General features: G+C 35.7%; 1 protein-coding gene across 3 annotated transcripts in view; it reads left to right on the forward strand.

Moving 5' to 3' along the window:
• The window catches only part of Eprs1 (glutamyl-prolyl-tRNA synthetase 1), a 67,421-nt gene extending 44,532 nt beyond the window's left edge, over positions 1–22,889 (forward strand). For 2 of the 3 annotated variants that reach the window (XM_074048290.1, XM_074048291.1), the window contains 14 exons: positions 1,793–2,020; positions 3,240–3,502; positions 5,499–5,550; positions 6,754–6,963; positions 7,267–7,339; positions 8,569–8,648; positions 8,797–8,898; positions 9,820–9,975; positions 11,069–11,266; positions 11,720–11,893; positions 16,012–16,172; positions 17,772–17,850; positions 22,372–22,436; positions 22,537–22,889. In XM_074048290.1, the coding sequence (XP_073904391.1) occupies positions 1,793–2,020; positions 3,240–3,502; positions 5,499–5,550; positions 6,754–6,963; positions 7,267–7,339; positions 8,569–8,648; positions 8,797–8,898; positions 9,820–9,975; positions 11,069–11,266; positions 11,720–11,893; positions 16,012–16,172; positions 17,772–17,850; positions 22,372–22,436; positions 22,537–22,687 (1,992 nt within the window). In that variant the 3' untranslated portion in view covers positions 22,688–22,889. The remainder of the gene's footprint in view (positions 1–1,792; positions 2,021–3,239; positions 3,503–5,498; positions 5,551–6,753; positions 6,964–7,266; positions 7,340–8,568; positions 8,649–8,796; positions 8,899–9,819; positions 9,976–11,068; positions 11,267–11,719; positions 11,894–16,011; positions 16,173–17,771; positions 17,851–22,371; positions 22,437–22,536) is intronic. The other variant, XM_074048292.1, reaches the window with a different exon arrangement.
• The last annotated feature ends 1,038 nt before the right edge of the window (positions 22,890–23,927 follow it).

Genomic DNA, 23,927 nt, shown 5'->3' on the forward strand with positions numbered 1-23,927 from the left:
AATCTCCTTTCTCACTAATCTACATCAACAGTTATTTATCAAAAACTTGGTGTGTGTATAGTGGCATATGTTACATAAGTTTAAAGCAGTCCATCAGGAACTTAAAATCTATTAGCAAGTGCTCTTTAAGCTTCTGCTAGCTATACATTATCATGCTAAGTAGTGCACCGTACAGTTTCCCCATGAGAATTGTGTGGTATACTATCAAAGTGATACCCAGATCTCTTTCAGAAAGCAGTTTTGTGGCATGTTGTCAGGATTAAAAGCACATTTAGATCCTTGTCTCAGATCTCCAGTAATGCTGTGAAAACTGTAGTGGTCGAGATCACGTCAAGCAAGTCTTGAATAAGATACTTAATCTTTCTAAGCTTTGCTTCTGTAAAGTGAGGATAAGGATTGTTTTGAGAATTAGGTACTATAATCCATATAAAAATTTAGCAGTGTATTTGGCACAGAATAAATATGCCATGAAATGATAGTAGGGTTTTTTTTAATATTGCTAATTCTAATTCTCTCAAGAATCTTTAGGTACTTTCTTAGTGGTTAGTATAATTTTTTTCTTTGAAAACACACATCATCTCTTTCTCTAAAGTAAAGTCAAATAGAGCATTTCATTCAGTAATAAAGTGCTTTGCTCACCTAAATTTTCTCCTTTATAATATTTCAAATTATAATCTTGTTAAATAAGGGGTGTTGTCTGTGTGAAAAGTTTACCTTTTGACTTCAAAATCTAGTAAATGCTCACCTCCTTCCTTCCCTTGCCTAGTACTTCTTTTTCTAAGCTCAAAATTTGCATGGATGTTCTGTAATTCATTTGTTTACTAATGTAAAGTGAAAAATTACAGTGTTGTATGTTTGTAAATTAACTTTTCTTTAGTTTTATCTTGCTTTAGGCTGATGAAATAACATGGTCTCCCTGATTAATTTACAGTAGTACAGTCATGCCTCATAGCTGTGGAAATTGGTTCCAGGATCCCCTTAGATGCCCAAATCTGAGCATGCTTAAGTCCTTATATGCAGTAGCATAATGCTTGCACAGAACTTACTCACGTCCTTCTGTGTACTTGTCTACTTAAGGTCATCTCTAGGTGTTAGAATTCTTAATGCAGTGTAAACATTATAATGCAATGTAAATAGTTGTACTGTTTAGGAATGATACAAAAAAAAAGTCTGTACATGTGCATAAGGATGCAGTATTTTTTTCTCCATGGAACTTTTGGTATAGCAGGTATGCTTTATTCAAACTGGTTATTTGAAAGGTTTTACAAACAAATTATCAGTTCAAGTTGTCTCTTATTTGGTATATTAAGATGCATTTTTTTTCTTTTTACAGTACTGGAGTTTGATCTCAGGACCTTGTCCTTGCTTGGCAGATAGTCTGCCACTTGGTGTATGCCCCCAGTCCTTTTTGCTTTGGTTATTTTTTGGTTAGAATTTCAGGTTTTTGCCTAGAGTTGGCCTCAGACTGATAACTCCCTATTTATGCCTATCTTGTAGCTGGGATTACAATTGTGAACCACTACACCTGGTTTATTGGTTGAGGTGAGGTTCTTGCTAATATTTTTTGTCTGGGCTGATCCTCCCAATCTCTGCCTCTCAAGTAGTTGGGATTATAGCCATGTACCACCACACCTGGCCCAAGATTCTATTTTTTTAAAAAATGTTTTTGATACTTGGTTGGTTGAATCTATAGAGGACTAACTGTACTTTGGTGATAATTAAAGATTTTTGCATGGCATTAAAATTTTCAAAAACTTCAGGAAGTATTACTTCTTTTCCTCTTTTATCTTAGGCCAAAGTAAATGAAGCTGTAGAAAGCTTATTGTCCCTTAAAGCTGAGTATAAAGAAAAAACTGGGAAGGAGTACATACCTGGTCAGCCCCCATCATCTCAAAGATCAGATTCAAGTCCTGGACCAGCAGGAGCAGGTCCAGAAACACCAGAAGCCAAAGTACTTTTTGACAAAATAGCTTGTCAAGGAGAAGTAGTTAGAAAACTTAAAATGGAAAAGGCCTCTAAGGTTAGTGTGCTGTGTTCATTGTATGTTTTTGTTTTTTATGTTTTATGCTATTTTCTTTGCCTAGAGTAAATCTGGCTGACTTCTACCTGTGTTTCAGTTCTCATCTCTCTTGTGTTGCCTTTCAGAGAAACTTTTGTTGATTTTTCCTTCCCCCAACTAGATGTGACTGGGTGTTCTCATATGATGTAACTCTTCCCCGACATAGTCCTTAAAGATAGTGTATTTTATTTGTTTTGTTAAGTTTTCTGTTTCCCTCTGTCTGTAAGATACTAGAGTATAGTGTACTGCTTAGCACATTGTAGACCCTCTATACGTGTTTGATTTGGTCTCCTTAAACTGTCAGTCTTAAAATAGCAGCTCTTATTTTGAGCTGTGGTGTAGTTTGTGTTAATTGTATTATTTTTATTGTCTAGGATTTTAGGGAGTAGGGCATTGAGACAGTGTCTTCCTATGGGACCCAAGCTGACCTCAGACTTGTTGTGTAGCCTGTATTGTCCTTAAACTCATGATTCTCCTACATGCTGAGACTATAGGCATGTACCACCATACCTGGCAGGATTAGGACTTTTTGTATAGATTTACATGTATAGAAGACAGTAAGTTGTCATAGATTTTGAAGTTTAGCCAGTAACATAGAAACTTGATTATTGCCTTCTTTATAATTGTGAAATGTTCAGTTTAACTATCATAGATTCCCATGGAATATATGCTATTTATTGCTTTCTAATAGAACTTTTTGCTTTTTTTTTTTTTGGTACTGGGTTTGAACTCCTGGCCTCATGCTTGCTAGGCAGGCTCTTTACCAATTGAGCTATGCCACTTGCTCTGGAACTTTCTGCTTTGATGGACATATGCTGTAACAAGACTGTCCAGTGCTGTAGTCATTAACCACATGTGCCATTGAACACCTGAAATGGGGCCATTGTGACTGAGGAACTGAATTTTAATTTTATGTAATTTAAATTTAAATGTAAATAGCCAGTGTGACTAGTGATTACTGTTTGGACAGTGCAGTTATAGACTCTACTGTTATCCAGTACTCTTCATAGTTCTGTCCCTTTTAATAGTATATTTTACTATTTTCCAACTCCACCCTAGAGCCCCCATGTCTAATTGTGTTTGCAAGCCTTATAGAGCTTTAGATATTGTATTTGTTTGAATGTGTTAAGATAGTTATTTGAATTAAATACTATTTTCTCTTTTTCCTCTTTTGTTAAAGGATCAAGTAGATTCAGCTGTAGAAGAACTCCTTCAGCTAAAGGCACAGTACAAGTCTCTGACAGGAGTAGAATATAAGCCTGTGTCTGCCACTGGGGTTGAGGACAAAGATAAGAAGAAGAAAGAAAAAGAAAATAATTCTGAAAAGCAGAATAAGCCTCAGAAACAAAATGATGGCCAACGGAAAGACACTTCTAAAGGCCAAGGGAGTGGGCTATCATCAAGTGGAGCAGGGGAAGGGCAGGGGCCTAGAAAGCAGACCAGGTAAGAAAACATGGGAACTTCATTTGAAGAGAAGCAGAATTTTGAATGAATTCAATTCTTAATTTTTTAAAACATATTTTGGTTAATTTCACTATCAGATTGAGTCAGAGAATGCTAGCACACTGTAATGGCAGCAGATAACTTCTGTTATGTTTTAGTTTATTTAACTTTTAAAATAGGTAACTCATTCATTTGCTTGGCTTTAAGAATCTCAGAATATAAGAAGTTCCTATGCTTGTTTCCCATTTTTTCCAGTTTCCTATGTTACTGAAATAAATTGATAATTACCGTTACCAGCTAAGAACTCTTAATCTAAAAATATGATTAGGATGCTCAGCTAGTAAAGTCTGTGCAAATATTCTAGAATTCAAAAAACTGAAATCTGAAGCACTTTTGGTCTCAGTCAATTTGGATAAGGGTACTTAGTCTGTATGTTCGGTGTTTGTTCTCCTGTCTATAAAGCTGCATTCCAAAATTAAAGTGAATTTTGTGACAGGTTTCTTTTAATGGCTTGATAAGAAGAAAATGCTGTTTTTGAGATAGTTTAGTCTTAGATTTTTCTAAGCTGAATTTCAGATTCTGCTGCCTTTCATCTCACATCATAATATATGTCTCCTTGAGAGAACACAGCAATTCTTTATTTTACTTATTGACTCAGTGATCAATAAGATTTATAGAATAGTGGAAGAGAGAACTTCTCATGCTTTACCTTCTGATTGCTTGTGAAATGCCAGGTTTCATGTAGTTATTTTCTGGATATGTGTCAAAATAAAAGAGAAAGCATATGCAAATACACTGACATTTTAAACCAATAAAACCTAGTTTACAAACTATAAAGATGTGTTTTTTATAAAACACATATAAAAGGTAGATCTTTCTGTGTGGATCACAAGACTAAAGTTCCCTGAATAATTGTTGATATTTCAAGAAAAGAATTATAGTCTGGAATAGTTGGGGGGAATTTTTTATTTTTTTCTTTGGTGCTGGGGATTGACTCTAGGGCCTTGCACATGCTAGGCAAGGGCTCTACCACTGAGCTACACCCTGAACCTTGGAATAGTTTTTATTTTTGATATGGTTTATTTAACAAAAATCTGTCCTACAATTTTTATTTACTAGAGTTAGAAGAAAAATGCGTAGAATAGAAGTACATATATACCTATGTATTACATGTATATATTCACATATGTGTTGTGTATGGATAGCTGTTGGTTTTGTTACTTTTTACATCTTTCAGTGAGACACCAATTTAGTTACTAACTAATTTTACCTAGGTTCAGATCAATAAAGATTCTTTTTTTTGTATGGAGAATGTATGTGAATGTAGGCTCTGTCTTTAACAAAGACGTTAACCAAAAAAGAACTTTGTAAAGGAGTGGCTCGCATTAAAATCATAGCTTTTGACTTTGGTAGTTTTTAGTGGACGATATCACATCATCTTTTAAGAGATGTTTGAGCAGTTTTCCAGCTTAAAAATATTGAGGAAATGAACATCGGGAAGATACAAAATATAGAAATAACTAATACTGAAAAAATAACCTATTTTGAACTTGAGGAGTTTATTTTCAGTTCAACCTGCTATGGTTTGGGTATGTCTCCCCAAAGTACATGTGTTGAGAATTTAACCCCCAAACTCATGTATTAATGTTATTGAAGCTGCTGCCTTTAGGTGTAGTTAGGACTGGCTGAGGTCGAAATGGGGCCCTCAAGATGGCATTAGTGGCCTTAGAAGAAGAAGAGACACCTGAACTGGCAACTATGCTGTGTCTCTCCATGTGACACCCCTGCCATGTGATGCTCAGAAGGCCCTTGCCAGGTGTCAAGCAGAAGCTGGTACCATACTGTTGAACTTCCTGGCTTTCCAGCACTGTGAGCCAAATATTCTATATTGGCTATTTGGTCTCATATATTTTGTTGTAGTAAAGAAGATGTGCTAAGATGCAACCAAAAATAATTGCTGATTAAAGTGATTTAAATTTCTTTTTCATATCTTCAGGTTGGGTCTTGAAGCAAAGAAAGAAGAAAATCTTGCTGATTGGTACTCTCAAGTGAGTGTGCACTTAGTTATGTTTAGATTCTAAAGTGCAGGTACAAAGTTAATAGTAATTCAGAAGACCCTTGGTATCTACAGGTTTGTGGTTCCAAGGAGACCACCTTCGAAGAAAAACTATGCACACTCAGGATGCATAGCGTTCAGTGCTGTACTGCAGATGCTTGATTCATTTTTCCCATAATGCCACCCAACTTCTGCTAAAGAAATGCCGCCTTTCAATAAATCTCAAATTTTTACTTTATCACTCAAACACATTAACTTTTGAGCACCATTTGGTTTTTTGGGAGACATATTTTCTCAAAATTTAGGGCAGGAAAACACTCAGCAGATTTAAACACAACTAACGATAGCATGGGACTGAGAGCTTCTCCACCTCAGCTCAGCTGCAAATGTGCATGCAGAAATTTAAGTTTTGTTTTTGAATTTTCTTTAGCTTATTTATTTTGACTGTGTTTGGTCAAAACTGCATGTAATTAATTCATGAGTAAGCAGGCTTACTATAATCTGTAATGCTTTTTATAATACATAGTCTGCTCTTCTAGCATCATAGTTTTCAAAGCATAATCACATAAATTACCAAATCAAAAAGTAGTCCTATGAGGTAGTCATGTTTGCTTGTTCTGTTTTATTTATGGTGAGGTGAAGGGATTAGTTTAAAGTCCCAAAGGTAGTAAATAAATAGCAGAAGTAGGATTGTCATTAAAGTCTTAAGAGTACAGAGCCCTGTGATATGTTGCTTCTCAGTATAGGAAAGTCTGTTTTATTTCCAGTCAGATTTTCTGTGTTACAAGGATGGATCAACAGTGGAATCCTCCAGACTTTTTGTTGTTTAGTTGGTTGGTTGGTTGGTTGTATTGAAACAGGGTGTTGTATTACAGGCTGACCTGGAATTTGCCATGTTGCCCAGACTGGCCTGGAACCTGGGGTCCTCCTGCCTCAGCCTCCTGAGTTGCTGGGATTATAGACATGGGACACCACACCTGGCCCAGATTGGAATTTTGATTATCTTTTTTTTTTCTTTTGTTTTTTTTTTTGCAGAACTGGGTGTTGAACTCAGGGCCTTGCACTTGATAGGCAAGATATTCTACCACTTGAGCCATTCCTGCAGCCCAGTTATCATATAATCTTGCAATTTGTACTACAGTTTTTCTTTATAGCAAAAATTAAGGTTTGTGGACTGTATTTTTGTCTTAAAAAGGTCATCACAAAGTCAGAAATGATTGAATACTATGATGTAAGTGGCTGCTATATTCTTCGTCCCTGGGCATATTCCATTTGGGAATCCATCATGAACTTTTTTGATGCTGAGATCAAGAAACTTGGTGTTGAAAACTGCTATTTCCCCATGTTTGTGTCTCAAGCTGCCTTAGAGAAAGAGAAGGCTCATGTTGCTGGCTTTGCCCCTGAGGTAAGTTAGCTTGCTTTTTAAAGTTTTTGCAGTTTTATGAACCTAAAACACATTTTCAGCAGTGTAGAACAACCAGTTTGAAAAAATGTAAGGTCGTTTTAATTTAAAAGTTCATTCCTAATTTTATGACAAGTTGTGATTCTGTTTGTAACATTAGCTAATTCCTCACGGTAACAGCAGTAACTTTTAACTCGCCTTAATTGGTATTGAGAGAACTGAACTAGAGAAAACAAAGTTTTCTTACATTTCTACTATTGTTTGAGTTGCCATTATCCATGTATGAAAATGATTTTATTTTACTAGGTTGCTTGGGTTACAAGATCTGGCAAAACAGAGTTGGCAGAACCAATTGCCATTCGTCCTACCAGTGAAACAGGTGAGAACAGGCCTTGGACACAGGAGCTCATTGAAACACTAGAGGCAACTTATAGAGTTGATTCTCAGCTTTTCTTTTGTGGTATTTATAAACCTTGTCCTTGTTGACAGCATAAAGTTTAATGAGTGGTGATAAAAATTGTATACAAACTTAAGTTGTACAAAATTCTTTAAACAGTATTCATTGCAGAGCTCTTTATCATTAGGATGTAGGGGTTTTTTCTTTTAAACATTTTTAAAATTTTTTGCTATAACTTTTCAGAGCTTTTCAAGGAATCTTATTTGGATAATCATGGTATTGTTTAAAAATTACAAACACTAATACTTCATGTCATATTTACTTACAAATTCTGTTGCTCATTTAATACATTTTCCATTCATGTAGGGTTTTCACTTAGTGCTTTCACTTAGGTCGTTTTTTATTCTCACAATAAAGCTATGAAGAAGTTAGAGGCAACTGCTGTCATCTCCGTTTTGCAGGCATAGAAAGGTCTCTGAAAGTGTCATTTTTCTAAAATTGTGTATGGTAAAAGGGAGTACCACTGAAAATTTTGAGCTTTTTGGCTAGGTACTACCTTCTAAAGTGATTACTCTCTTTTGATATAGGAATGCTTGCTCTTCATTTGATGCCTCTAGTGATACTCTGGTATATATACATTATTAAAATTATGATACCAGCTTTTTTCTCATAACAGATTGGCGGAGTTTTGTTTGTTTTTCTAATCATAGACTATGGATAGGTTATAATTCATAGCAAGAGGTTTCATATTCTGAGTAGATGCATCAATAGATTTAACTAAAATTCCAATTCTAATATATTACCACTGCATTCAGGAAGTTATTTAATTTCACATCTTTAAAATTGATAATGATACCTACTTTATGGGCTAAAGTGAGAATTGAACAGAATGATGAATGCAGAAAACTTAACATAGAACTAGCGTTTTCAAAAACAAAACATGAAAGCAGTCAAAGTAAATTAATGGTAAGTATAAATCTCAGGGAGAGTATCACATAAAATTAAGTTAGGTGGACTTACATCCTTGAATAATATGCTTTATGAAACAGATAATAATCCATTCACTTAGCCATTACAAATATTAGAAATATGTCTACACAGGAACACACCTTTTCATTCCTGTTAATTAAATTGTAATTTTAACTCTTACGAGCCTTAAAAGAGAAATAAAGCTTTAAATGACTGAGTGTCTGTTTTCCTGTGTCTTTCAGTGATGTATCCTGCATATGCAAAGTGGGTGCAGTCACACAGGGACCTGCCCATCAGGCTCAATCAGTGGTGCAGTGTGGTGGTAAGTCCATACTCCTTATGATTCTCTTATCATTATTTTTATTCGCTTTATTATTTTTTTTAAAAAACATTCTTTGTTTCCCCTTATTTTTATATTCAAAGGATTGGGAGTATTTATAATGACCAAATTGCCCTCTTGTCTCCTCCAGCGCTGGGAGTTCAAGCACCCTCAACCTTTCCTCCGGACTCGGGAATTCCTTTGGCAAGAAGGGCATAGTACTTTTGCTACCTTTGAGGAAACAACAGAAGAGGTATTAAAAGTTGCCTTTCATATTATTTATCTCCCTTTTCTTTGTACAGGCTCTGCTCTTTGATTTTGTTACTTAAAATTTATGTAACACCTGTTAAAAGTAAAACAAAAAAATAGGCTGTTAGAGTGGCACAAATAGCAGAGTGCCTGCCTAGCAAGTGCAAGGCCCTGAGTTCAAACCTCAATACCACCAACAAAAGTAAGATAAAATTAATTCAAATGTACATAGGTTTATGAAACTAATTATTGACATTGTATTGATAGGTGAAATATGCATTTTTAAATTTTCAGTTGAAAATATTTTTGGACTTCAGTGCATAAAAAAATTAGTCACATGGTTGAAATTGACAGTTTTTCAGAAAAATTTCATTTGGATTGCTATCACTTTCTCAAAGCAGCTTTCTCTTATATTCCAAATTTATACACATTTTTTCCCCCTTGGTTGAACTGGGGTTTGAACTCTGCTTCACACTTAAACAAAACAGGTGGACTATGCTGGAGCCATCCCTCCAGTCCATTTTGTTTATTTTGGAGCTGGCATCTCAAAAACTATCTGCCTGGACTGGCCTCAAACTGAAATCCTCCTGAGATGAGCCTCCCAAGTAGCTAGTATTATAAGTGTGAGCCCAGCTAAATTTATATACATTTTTTAAAAAGCTGTTCAGCCTCACACTGCTTTGTTGGGTATCTTCCTTAATCTCGCATTGGCTGTTTTAACCTTTTTATTAAGAAGTTTATTGTTTTGAAGGGCTTATCCCAACCTAATTAGTTTTAAATAGTTTAAATATATATATCTGTATACACACACACACACACACACACACACACACACACACACACACACACACAATGAAAATATACCCTAAGTTTTCAAATTTAAGCATTTTAAAATTTGCAAACACTTATGTTTAAATTGTTACAGGTGATGCAGATGCTTGAGTTGTATGCTCGAGTATATGAAGAGCTCCTGGCAATTCCTGTTGTGAGAGGAAGAAAGACTGAAAAGGAGAAATTTGCAGGAGGAGAATATACAACAACAATAGAAGCATTTATATCTGCAAGTGGAAGAGCTATTCAGGTATCAAACTGCTCTGCTTAGCATCCATAGGTGACTATAAGCACAGTCCATGGGCAGATTCAACAACAACTTCTGTCATTAGAGGCTCCTATTCTTTGTTGTTTTTGAAGCAGGGTCTTGCTATATAGCCCAGACTGGCCTTGAAGTTGCAATCCTCCTACCTCAGCCTCCCAAGTCCTGGGATTACAGGTACAAATCACCATATTCAACCACATTAGAACTTCTTGCTCCCATATAACTATAACCTAGTACCCACTGATCAACCTTTCTCCATCTCTCACTTTCCACCATTCTGGTAACCACCACTGTATTCTGACCTTTCATCAGATCAACTTTTGAAGAATCCACAGATAAGTGAGATCATGCGGTACTTGTCTTTTTGTGCCTGGTTTATTTCATTAACATGAAAACAAATTCTAGTGTGCCAATGTATAGGAGGGTAAGTGTAGATGACAAGAATAATGTACTATACATTTCAAAAAACTAAAAGAACAAATTTGATAATTTTTACATAAGAAAATGATGAGTGCTTAAGGAAACAGGTTTAACCTGATTTAAATGTTACACACTAACTGTATATTGAAATGTTACATTGTATCATTAATATGTTCAATTTTTAAGTTTTTATTTACCAGTTGAAAAGTGAAGCTGGGCATGGTTGAACATTTCTGTAACCCCAGGTACTCTGAAGGTGAAGGTAGGATGGCAGTCCAAGGCCAGCACAAGCAAAAAACTTGAGAAATAAACTAAAGGCAAAAAGGGCGTGGCTATGGAGTTCAGTACCTGGTACTGGGAAAAAGAATAAATACATATGTCCAAGGTCAACTAGGTCATGACTTATATTCTGAATTATAAAAGTTTAGTCTCCTTTTTTTAAACTTCATACTTAACTCCTGTTGAAAGGGGCTGCCCAGAACAAAACACTTGTATTTTGTTACTAATCCTGGTCTCTTGTTACATGAGTTATATTTTAAAACCTTATTTAATGTTAAAAATTGGAAATAAAATAGATGTAGTGCCATCTTAAAACATAGTAATCATTTTCAAAGGCATAAAAGGTAATTAAAATTAAAGCTTATGTTTTTCTTTTTAGGGAGCGACATCACATTATTTAGGCCAGAATTTTTCCAAAATGTGTGAAATTACTTTTGAAGATCCAAAGATACCAGGAGAGAAGCAACTTGCTTATCAGTGTTCCTGGGGCCTGACAACGCGAACCATTGGTGTTATGATCATGGTTCATGGGGACAACATGGGCTTAATATTACCACCCCGTGTGGCTTCTGTGCAGGTAGGGAAGATACTTCTGCTCATTGTTTCTTTTATAAAATATAAGCCATGTTTACTAAAGGAAATTTGAAAGGTTGACTTTCTGAATACAATTCAGCTAGATTTCTCTGATAATAGAAACAACAGAGTCTATAGCCCAGGCCACTGCATTGTATGAGTATATATAGCATTTGCATTATTTATTATTTATACTTCCTTAATTTTTGAAGCTAACATGAATAGAACTTTAGAAATCATTTTTTTAAATGAATAGGTTAAATGAAATATAGTTGGTCCATTGAAAGTGCATTTATATAGATAAGTGATACATAACTAATTAGTGTATGTACCATGTAGAATAGAAATCACAAATTGATTTAAGATCTATAGTCATGGGTAGGTTTTAATTCCTGGATAGCATGTAGTTATAGCACTTCATTGCTTCTATATGTTCTTTCTTTTTGCTGGATTATAGGTGGTGATTATTCCTTGTGGTATTACCAATGCACTTTCTGAAGAAGACAAAGAAGCACTGATGGCAAAATGTAATGATTACCGAAAGCGGTTACTCAGTGCTAACATTCGAGTCAGAGCCGATTTGCGAGATAACTATTCTCCAGGTTGGAAATTCAATCATTGGGAGCTCAAGGTACATCCCTCAGGCGTATCTCTTATCCTGACTCTGCAGCTTAGATTTAGATTTTCTCTACATTTACTTTTATAAAACTTAAGGCCTTTTTATTACTTTCCCTTATTTTGATAGCTGTGAGTTCTTTTCTTCACTTCAACTACTATTTTAAGTAGTAGTGATATCTAAAGTTGAAATATTGCCAAACTTAAAATAGTTTTGGGGGGGGTCTAAGGATGTAACTCCATAGTAGAATGCTTGCCTAGCAAATGCAAGGCCAGGGGTTTGATCTACAGTGCTGCACCTCCCCTCCCACCCCACTAAAAACTTTTTTCATGGAAGTCTTTTATTTTGTTAGAATAAAGATGATTTTTGAAGGTTTTGTTTATAATAAATGAACTTCATGTGGTTGGTATATTAAAATGTTTATGCCAGCAATTCATGTAATAAATTATTTGAACAGTAATATAGAACATTAGAATAATGATGCATGTACATTACGTAGCTATCATTGTAACAGTAGTAAAGCATCAGAGGGTAATTTCATTCTTGAATTATTATACGTTTTATATCAGTTTGATTTTTATTTTATATATACAAAGCCCATCTAATTCTAACTTCATTTATCACACAGTGTTATTAGATGATCTATGTTCTTCCATATTCTAGGATTTAACATTTTTTTCTTTAATTAAGACAGAAAATTTTTTTTTTTTTTTTTGAGTTAGAGTTTCACTGTGAAGCCCAGACTAACCTCAGACTCTCGTCAGCCTCTTGAGTGCTGGGATTACAGATGTGTTGTGACACTACACCTGGCTCAGAGAATCTTAATTGGATCTAGAAATTAGGGCTTAAGAATGTATAAACTCACATTAAATATAGGAAGTGGGATAGCAAAATGTAGTGAGTTTGTAGTGCTAAGCTTGGCAATATTGGGATTATTCAGTATTAATACATGGAGCAATCCCATAGTTGCCGGTATTTATCATCTTTTTTTTTTTTAAATGGCCCTGCGGTAAAGTTTCTGTTCTGAATAACAAATATACTTGTATTGCTTCCCTGTTGTGTACTATACTTTCTCCTTTACATGCTCTCATACCTTCAGTGAAGACTTTAACATGAGTGTTTTCTCTGTAATTTTTCCTTTAATTGCAGTTTTTTTGCCTACTAGGAATAACTGTTAGGTGATATACAGCATCTTCTCTAAACCAGTTTTTGCCTGCCTAGATACCAAATGTTAAAGGAGAAATGTAGTGTTGCTACTGGTTTAAAAAGAAAGAAAAAAATGTCTCCATGTTCATTTCTGAGGCTCTCTTCCTCCCCTTTCTCTCTTACTCACCCTTTCTTATAAGACCAATGTGTCTTTGACTCTGTCACTCTTTTTTGTTGGTGGGACTGGGGTTTGAACACAGTGTGTACTTGCAAAGCAGGTGCTCTGTTACTTGAACCATAATCCCAGTTCATTTTGCTCTGGTTATTTTTTGGAGATGAGGGGTCTTGTGAAATATTTGCCTGGGCTGACCTTGAACCGTGATCCTCCCAAGTAGCAAGGAGCCACTGGTACCCAGCTCTGTCACTCTTCTTTTTAGTCACCTAGCAAGCCTATACTATGTGGGGGGGAGATGTTGTTAGTGTGAGATAGGTCTCCTACAGCTTCCTTGTCTTCATTCCTCAGAATATAAAGCCCCTAAGTTTTTTACTTGATGCCTAAAATTAAAGATCATGAGAAAGAGAGTTTGATCAGATAATGAAAAGTACTGTTACAAATTGAGTTTCAATCACACTTCAAAAATTCAGAATTTGGAGTATTTCAGATTTTTGGATTAGAAATGTTTAAACAGTATATTCTATGTAATTATTTCAGAATCTGAAAAACTGAAATCTGAAACACTTTTGGTCTCAAGCATTGTAGATAAAAGGATACTTATCCTGTAGCTTTTTGTTATTGTTGTTTTGTGGTGCTAGGGATCAAACCCAGGGCCTCATGCATGCTAAGCAAGCATTCTGTCACTGAGTTACAGCTCCTCCTCCCCTCCCCCCATAATACTTAATACAATTTTGGTTTCATTTAGTTCAGGAATTCTTGGTAACAGAAGACATTTGGGGAACCTTGACTCATTTCATTTGGAGTGATTAACTTGTAAAGTATGTGTGTGAGCAATTTATATGTATTTTGAGACTCATTCAGATGAATACAAGAAGTATAAGATGTTTTTGATTTCCAGACTAAAACCCAGCTTATAATCTTCTTCAGTACCCCTAGAAAGAGGGAAATAATATGAATGAATTAATCATTTCTTTTTAAAACTAGGTTGAGTGATTAAAATAGTTTTGTGTTTCTGTGGAAAAGAAGAACAAAACTTAATTCTTTTTTAGAAGTATATTTGTAACTACTTAGAAAAAAACTACCAACAAAATATTCACCTTATTATTTGACTTCAGATCACCTTTCCAACTTTTACTTTTCATTTTCCCCTTTCACATATCTTCTTTCTTCTTCACGGACAGTCTCTGTTGTCCTACCTCTATGTTGTTGCGTCTTCTGTTTTTTGACCTGGATTGTAAAATGTTTTATCATGTAACAATCACAAACGTACACTAAAACAAACAGAGTGCAAAGAATTCATTTTTCCTTCTTGAACCATTTGAAAATAAGATGTTAGCCCAAGGTCTTCTTATCTTACAAGATGATGGTTATCGTGTCTCTTAGCCTGTTCTCAGTTTCTCTTAGGTTATTGTTATCTTGACACATTCTCAGTAGCCTTTCTATTAATTATACATTTTTATAGATCTATGATTCTGATATTATTCAATGGGCTATGATCTGTTACTACTATTGTTGTTGGTTTTGATGTACAAAGTAAGTCTGATCTGAATAGGATTCCTTAAAGCTAGATTTTGTGTCCTTTTGTGATTGCCCATCATTCTTCGAGCAAATCCTTGCTTTTTGGCACAAGGTATTATGGGCTTGTCTTGTACTCCTACCCTATCCCTGGAATTAGCTGTATCTCTAAGATCTGGCATTTTTTAGTGGAGAATGCTATTTACTTCTGACTGTGCTCTTTGCTTTTAACTTATCACTTCTTCAGTTTGTAAAATATAAGTCTTCTCTGAGGGTTAGGACTTCTAGGGTAACATTTAAAAATCTTCCTATGACTTTGATTTGGGGTATTACTCAGCAGCTGAATTGTATATAGAAGCACCTGACATAAAGTGAAAATCCTCAGTTTTAAAGGAGCATTCACTAAAAAAATAATTTAAGACCTGTTGTTTTTCAGGTAAGGTCTGAACCCTAAAAATAAAAGTTCTCCTTAAACCTTAAGGTTTTAGACCCCCTGGTGAAACAAATTCATAAGGATTGAATATTCACAAGTCTCAAACTTGCATGTAGTCAGTCCTTAAGTTCTTTTGTGAAATCCTTAGGGTATTGTAGTTCTTGGAGTGCAGTAGCAGGACTAGCAGTCTCAGCATCACATAGGAGCTTATTAGAAATATAAATTCTCAGGCCCATCCTTAATACTGTAACAAGAAACTAGTAGTTAAACCCTCCAGGTGATTCTAATGCATGCTACAGCTCTGTCCAGAGCCAAGTATTCCCAGCCAAAGTGCACCGTTAAGCCATGAATGAGTTAAGAATATGCAAATCCTCTCAATGGCTTGGGGTATCTTTGGCCTCAAGAAGCCTCTGTTTACCTCCATGTACCATGTGCTATTTATGAGAAAAGTTGGAAATGCCTATCTCAGTAACTACCTTTTCTCCATTAAGAGATTTCTCAGCTGGGTGGGGGTGTGGCTCAAGTGGTAGAACACCTGCCTGGCAAGCAGGAGGAAGAGGTCTTGAGTTCAAACCTCAGTATCTCCCCCCACCCCTCCTGTGTTCAATCCCCAATACTGCCCAAAACAAACAACAAAAAACCTGAAGAACTTTCTTAGCTCAAAACCACTCAGACAGCAGATATTTTCCTTTGTTATTGGAATGGGTTTCTGTAATACCTCAGGAATATTACCTGCTTTTTTCTTGTTTGGTTATATTTTTGCTTTTTGGATTGTTTATGATTTGCAGCAGATAAGTCCTTGAAATTAGACTGTGTATTCATTGGAGATATGGATGTGCCATTCTGCCTTTTTTTGTCTTATAGGGAGTTCCGATTAGACTTGAAGTTGGGCCTCGTGATATGAAAAGCTGTCAGTTTGTAGCTGTCCGACGAGATACTGGAGAAAAGTTGACAATTGCTGAAAATGAGGCTGAAGCTACACTTCAAGCTACTTTGGAAGATATCCAAGTTAACCTTTTTACAAGGTAGTTTCTGAGCATTGCTTATGTCTCTTCAAATCCTAACCAACCTCTGAGCTCAAATCCAAGGTATTTTGGGGTTGCTCCAACTGAAAGTAATCTTTCCTTCTCACCTCCCAGGCCACTACTTAATTTTGCTGCTCTCTCTTTTTGACTTGCATTGTGGTTATTTTTCTAAATTCCTCCTGTTCCCTATTATGTTTGTCTGTTTTCTGGACTGATTTGGATTAACTTTAGATCCAGGCTTTTCTAAAGGGATTAAGGCATTAATTCTCACGTGCAGGTTGGTAGCACCTGGGAAGCTTTAATAAGTACCAGTGCCTTAATAAGTACCAGTACTCAGTTCCCTCAGATACTAACTTAATTGGTCTAGGATGGGTCTGGCAACTATAGTTAAAAAGCTCCCCAGTTACACTGTGGCCAAGACTAGGAGCCTCTTGATTGGGTTTAAGAGTAGGGAATGGCTAGGCCCTGGCCTGAGTTACATCCCTAGCTCCTATAATGTTGGTTTTTTTTTTTAATAGTTTTTTTGGTTGTTGTTGTTGTTGAGGAAGTTCTGTGTGAGTGAAGTAGACTAAGCAGTTACAACCAAGAGAGGACAAAGTTGAGCTTTTCTTTCATGGAACAGTCTGAAGTCAGTGTTGTGGTCAGAGGTGGTGTCCTGCTTCCCCTGGTTATTCAGAAGCCTTGAATTATTTCCATTTTACTGATTCTGCCATCCTCTAGGGCCTACTGTCAATTTACATGCTCAAAACCAGATTACAGTCATGTCCAGGCAGTACTGGTTGGAGAGTGCAGAAGCCATGCGCCCACTGCTTTAAGCTTCAGCCTGCATTTAACTTTCCCCATTTCATTGGCTATAGTTTAGTTGCACAGGCCCATCTCAACAAAAAAGTGACAAAAGGGGAGAAGAGGAAATGGATTTGGTGGACAGCTAGCAGTCACTGGCACAAAGTTCATACGATCTTAGCCATGAGATTCAGAAAAAAACAAGTTTGTCTTTTTTTTCCTTTTTTTCCACTATCCATGAGTAGCTTAACTAGTATAGCTTTGAATGTGGAAGAGAATATTTACTTGGAGCATTGCTAAAACCTGAGGCTCTTAGAAGAATTACATGGTATATGAAAAATATCTTGAAAAATACGTATTTGTGTACTGTTTAAAAATATCTTTATAGAGTATTACTTACTATTACAGAATTACTACGTTTCCTATTTTGTGGAAAAGAAAACTAAGAACAGAGAGGTTTAAAAAGATAACTAGGCTCCCACAAGCAATAAGTGGTATAGCCAAGAATACAGTGGTAATCAACAGATTTAGCAGCAAGAGCAAAGTAATTAATAGCTGCCTAGTATGTGCTTGGCAAATTTCCCACACATTTAGGTTCACAGTAATGCAGTGATAACAGTGATAAGGTGACTGATTTTCTGAAGGTCATTGCTAATGAGAGAGTTAATATGTAAATTGAGTTCTTCTGACTTGCAGGTTTTCTTTTTTTTTTTTTTTTTGCAGTGCTGGGGATTTTTCATTAAATGTTGCTTATCTCATTAGATAAGCGTGTCATATTTGTAAAGAAAATTATACCTTTTCTAATATTTATGGTAGGGCCTCTGAAGACCTTAAGACGCACATGGTGGTGTCTAATACATTGGAAGACTTTCAGAAGGTTCTGGATTCTGGAAAGGTAAGAGACATCTAAAAAGGTGGATTTCTTTTTTCATTTTTCTCCTGCAGTTCTGGGGATTGAACCCAAAGTCTTGCTTGTGCTAGGTAAGTACTCTACCACTGAACTATATCCCTAGCCCTGAAAACTTTTGAATATAAAGTCACTTTTTTGTTTTGTTTTAGTGGTACTGGGTTTGAACTTGGCATTGAGCTTCCTAGGCAGACCCTCTACCACTTGAGCCACACCTCCAGCCCAGTAAATCACATGACTCATTGAACTTATACATGGTATTCATTATTTTTGTCAAGCCAGTCACTTAAAAGAATTGTATATTCAGCATTGTATACTGTTTCCCTTGGCTTTCCAGCATTCTCTTATTTTTAGCTAACATCTCTGAACTGATTGTGTAAAAGCTTTTTCTCATGCTTGATAGTTCTGAATAAAGAACATTTATTCTTTATGACTCCTAATATCTTCATTATTGAAAATTGTCATTTGGTTATTTCAGTTTGATATAAGTTCCTAAAGTATGCAGTGTTCCAGATTTAGAAATGTAACATGTAGATTCCTAAAATAAACTAAAACGTTTTCCACAGTTCCCTGACCATACATACATACTTACATACTTACTTGGTTGAACTTTCTGAGTAATGTAGGGGAAAGTGTTGCTCAGATTTAAGGCTCCTTTTTGGAATGAGTGGCTACATAGAGTTTTTGACTTTGGTAATTAATAGCTCTTTAAGGTTTCATTAGTTTTATGTATTGTGTATATGCACCTGTTCTTAGTTGAAACTTTAAACTTTCATAAGAAATTTTGATTTGCAAAGTTATTTATTATTGGTATGAATCATTTATGGACTTTAGTATTCTATGTTTGAATATGCAAACAGTCCTGTGTCCCTGGGTTACAGATGAGAAAACCATGGGCCAGAGTCTAAATGGATTAATCCAAGCAACAAGGAACTAGAACTAGGCCTGGTGCTAGAAGTTATCCCAAGTAGATAGACTTATAGGCATGAGCCTCTAGTACCTGGTTCTGGCTCAATTTAATGTACTTGCCTTTGTATCTTTTTTTTTTTTTTAACTCATGCTGAAAATATAAGGCAAAGATTGCTTTTATGTCCATTAGTATGGCTCTTATTGCTCAAGTTGGGAATATGAATCTCTGTGGGTCTCAGTTTCAAGATAGATAATCTCAAAATCCCCTTTAGATTCATGATTCTTTGGTATTTAGCCTTCTACTATTGGCTTATGTCTTTACAATCTTTCACCTTTCTGGGTTCCATAATTTTTACCTTGACGTATAGTTGTAATAGGAAGCTTTTCATACTTGTGTGTTTTTCCTTTCTTTACAATTTGTTGATTATTTTCCTTTTGCTAATTTATATTTTCCTAACTTCTGAGTTTAAAATTTTCCCTTACTGTAGAAATATGGTAGTCACTTTTTTAGCACAGTGTATTAGAGAAATTATGTAAGAGTTAATAAATCAATAGGGTAGCTATCAGTTAATCCATTGATTTAAAAAAAATGAATCTCACAAGGTATTTAATGAGTTATATCTTGTATTTTAATATTAGATAAATTACTGCAGAGATTTCAACTTCTGTTCTAAAGTAGGACATTAGGTAGGTCATTGGTATGTTCAGAGAGCACATAGGACCTAAAGAAAACTTGTGTTTTACTCCCACCTCATGTGGGGTCAGCTTAGTTGTGTCGAGGCTGTTGTAAATAAAAATAAATGTACCAGGAGGGGAAGAATAGGAAAGGATCTTTGGAACTTGAATGTAGGTGAAGGCTTGTTTTTTTTTTCTACTCTTGTCTATTGGTAAAAGTGAGAATTACTGTTGCCACATATTTGTAGTCTATTTTGCTGATCACTGATTTTTGAATATTGCTATTTCTCAACATTAACATTTTCTTCTAAAAAAATTTTCCCCTTACTATGGGTTAAATTGAGGGCTGAGCAGCTGTACCACTTGAGCCACGTGTATTTTGAAGTAGAGTCTCACTAATTTTGCCTTTGCTAGGGGCTGGCCTTGAATTGAGGATCCTCCTGCCTTACAAGCACATGTGCCTCCATGCCCAGCTTCTTCTAAAATTAAGACATTACATACTGCAAAAAAATATTTTTAAACAAAGCTATAGAACTGATTAAAATACAATTTAAAACCTTTTAGTGGCTGAGTAAATAGCCTAAACATGAATATTGCCCTTTTTTTATATTTATGAATGCCAAGCATAAATAGCTGGATATTTCAAATCTTATCATCTAAACCTTACTTTGAAACCAGAAAGAATTAAAATATAGTTTTTACAAAATTATCATTTGAGTTCGAATACAACTTCCTTTGAATTTGTTCATATGGTGCAATCATTTTAAATTTAAATTATTTCAAAAGTATAGAACCACCTCGAGGCTTAGTACTTTTTTCCTTAGAGAAAAAGAAAATACAACTTTGCTGTAAAAATTGTTAGTTATTAAAAGTATAGCTATAAAAATTTTATATTAGTAGAAGCCAAAGTTTCAGAGAAACCAGATTTAAATTTACTCCTCAAAGACATTCTTTATGATTAGGTCTTAATAGTTTATCATTACATAGTTAAAGGAGTAATTAAGATTGTCTTTTGTTACAAGTTTTGTCATCTGTTGTCTGTATCATAGGGCTGCGGATGAATCCAAGGGCTTTGATCATGCTAGTGAAGCTCTCATACTGAGCTGCATCCCTAGCCCTGTCATGAATTTTAAACAATATTTTATGAATGTACATTTTTTTCATGCTTTTTGTTTATAAGTGCTAATGATTTACAACTCTCAATACAGGAAGTCACTGTGTTATTTCAGCTGATATCTACGGGTTTATTTTTGCTTCAGTTTTCATTCTACAAAGAATTCAGTGTTAAAACTTCTCCAGATGTTTAACTGTTTCCAATCTCTGCTACTTTTGTTCCATTTTGCCCCAGCCCCCTCAAGGACTTACCTTTTATCACCTTTTTGTCATTTTAGGGCAGCTTATCAGAATAACAGTTCATGAACTTTGTTGTTTTGTGATACTGGGGTCTGAACTCAAGACTTTGTGCTTGCTAGGCAGGCGCTGGCTAAGTAGGTCTCTACCACTTGAGCCACTCTCCCGGTCCATGTAGACTAACACATTTTACTGAATAAAAAGAGACACTTACATAGCTAATCCTTTGCCATCTCCTGCATTAACATTTTCCTGGGAAGTGCTTGTTTTTCTATAATTTCCTTTTGAAACATGTTTAATCAAGTACAAGGAAGAGTTTGCAGAGGAACTTTTTTTTTTTTTTCCTGTTTTTGTGTGTGTGTTTTGAGACATGGGCTCACTTATACAGCCCATGCTAGCCTCAACTCATGATCCTCCTGCCTTACTTCCTGAGTGTTCCTCTGTATACAGAGGAGAGCTTAATTTGAGTGTGGAACATGTGGCTGGGATTAATTGATGAAAAGTTGGAGGGGAAGCTGGAAACATTGCTATTACTTTTAGTGTCTCTTGGGTCTCCCTTTCCAAGAGCTCTAGATTGCCTTCAGCTGCTTTTAAATTGGTATTTCTGGTTTGTTTACAATGCACGTCCCATCATTAATTAGTATTACTCTCCAGGAGGTTTTTTAGGGCTGTTATGTAATTGTTATTTCAGGAAAATCTCATTTTGAAGAAGACATACTATGAAAAAATTAACATTCATAAATGGAGACAAGTCTTATTGCTGGTAGTCAAGCCTTTACATTTTATTAAAAGAAAACTCAGGACTGGAGGTTTTTAAACAGGTAGTAAATTTCGAAATTAGGATGAAATCCTATGTCTCCTGATTCTAAGAAAAATAGGTTGTTTTTTGATACAAAATGATAACTGATTTTCACAAGCTCTTGGACCTTAAAAAGTATTCACTTACCCATAACATACTAGATACATTATGATATAAAATAAAGTTTGCCTGATTGTTAGTTGTTATTAACATCAGTTTAAAAATCAGTCTACCACTGGGAGCTGGTGGTTCACGCCTGTAATCCTAGCTACTCAGGAGGCAGAGATCAGGAGGATCGTGGTTCAAAGCTAGCCTGGGCAGATCAGTCTCGAGACCCTATCTCAAAAATACCCAATACAAAAAAGGCTAGTGGAGTGGCTCAAGGTGTAGCTCCAGTACCACAAAAAAAAAAAAAAAAAAAAAAAAACCAGTCTACCATTTACCATCTCTAATAACCATTCAGGAATGGAGAGCAGTCAGTTGTTCACATTTGAAATGGGAGCATGCAATCTCAGTTTACTATGGGACATATTAGTGTGTTACAAAGTTGCCTTCATCGTGCCTTGTTCTATGAGTTTGGGTTTTTGATAGTGCAAGAACATTCTTTACTGTCTCATATACCTCTAGCAGTTTCTGATATGTTTGCAAAGGTACCATGGCCTGAAACAGGCTGGGACACCTACCCTGTTTGCTTGTAAGTTATATAGAGAACTCAAATAATAGACTAGAGTAGAGCAGGGGCTGTTAATACTGAATACATTTCCTTTTCTTATTAGATTGCTCAGATTCCATTCTGCGGGGAAATTGACTGTGAAGACTGGATCAAAAAGACCACTGCCAGGTAAATACAATCAACCGACATACTTGTGAGGCTTTGCACTAGGAAGGAATGGAAATATGCAACAGGAATGAGGGGAATTCTTATTTGTTCTTATTTTCAGGGATCAGGATCTTGTACCTGGTGCTCCATCCATGGGAGCTAAAAGCCTTTGTATCCCTTTCAAACCACTCTGTGAGCTGCAGCCTGGAGCTAAGTGCATCTGTGGCAAGAACCCTGCCAAGTTCTACACCTTGTTTGGCCGGAGTTACTAAAGGACAAAACAAAATCCTCTCTTCAATCTTCCTCAATTTTTAAGAAATTGGTACTGATATCTTCTCAGATACAGTTTTTTGATTCTTTTTTTAAAATAAAAGTTCTAACAGCTATTAGATGAACAACTATTCTTATGCCTAAATTAAAAGTAGAAAAAAGACTTTTCTGTAAACAACCCCATTAATAAATACTATGTACTAATACTGTTCTATGTGTTCAATTCTTTCTGAAATATCCAAATTACATACACAATTAAATTCTTACAAGAGACGCAGGTCATTGAAAGCTAGGTAAGATCTAAATACACCTCATGATGGTTAGACCTGGTCCCAGAAATTGTCCCGTCTTAACATCTTGTAGCACTTCTTTTCCATAAACTACAAATGGAAAAAAAAATAATAAAGCTTTCCCTTAAGCTTCTTTCCCTCTAGTTACAATTGGGTATTCAAAAACGTCTTAATTTTGGAAGAAACCATCAACCCTTCTCATTTCTATGTCGCCCTTTGCAGTTTTTCTCACCATAGCAGTTCTTAGTGAGATCACTGAGGACACTTCTAACAAAAGCTAATATTTGCTGCTTATTCTTCTTAACCATATCACTGTGCTACATATGATACTAACATTGCTCCTATAACCTGCCCTCCTACCTCTCTTGACTTTTTTCTTAGTGTGAGTCTTCACTGGCTTTTTTTTCTTGACCTGCTTCTTAGACACTGGTATACTAAACTTCCATACTTGGCCTTCTTATACTGCCTCATCAAGCAGCATTAATAATCTAATGATTCCAACATTTGTATTTCTCGGTTCAAGCGCTAGACCTACTCCAACTGCACACTGCATTCTCCTCTGGTTCATTACATACCAACTCAGCATGACCCCGCCCCCGGCAAGATCTCATGTCACCCTCTGCCCCCAGACCTCTTCTTCCTGTAGTAGGCCTCTCTAGAAGGTTAACTCTTACAAAATGTTACCCTGTAACTCAAACCAGAAATTTGAGTCATTCTAAGTAGCCCTTCCAACATACTGTCATCATATTTGTTTGGCTAGAAAAATAGTTTTCAGTTACTTTTAATGTTTTTTAGGTCTTGCCATTTCAAAGATTTAATGACCTCCAGTCTCCTCTCCAACGTCAATCTGCATTTCCACGGGAGTGTTTATTTTTGTCTTTTTTGTAACATGGTTTATTATGTTTTTCTACCCCTTGAACTCCTGTGTTTTTGCCTCATCATCATTTGCAAG

The sequence above is a fragment of the Castor canadensis genome, chromosome 11 (genome assembly GCF_047511655.1).
Source record: "Castor canadensis chromosome 11, mCasCan1.hap1v2, whole genome shotgun sequence".
NCBI classification, from domain to species: domain Eukaryota; kingdom Metazoa; phylum Chordata; class Mammalia; order Rodentia; family Castoridae; genus Castor; species Castor canadensis.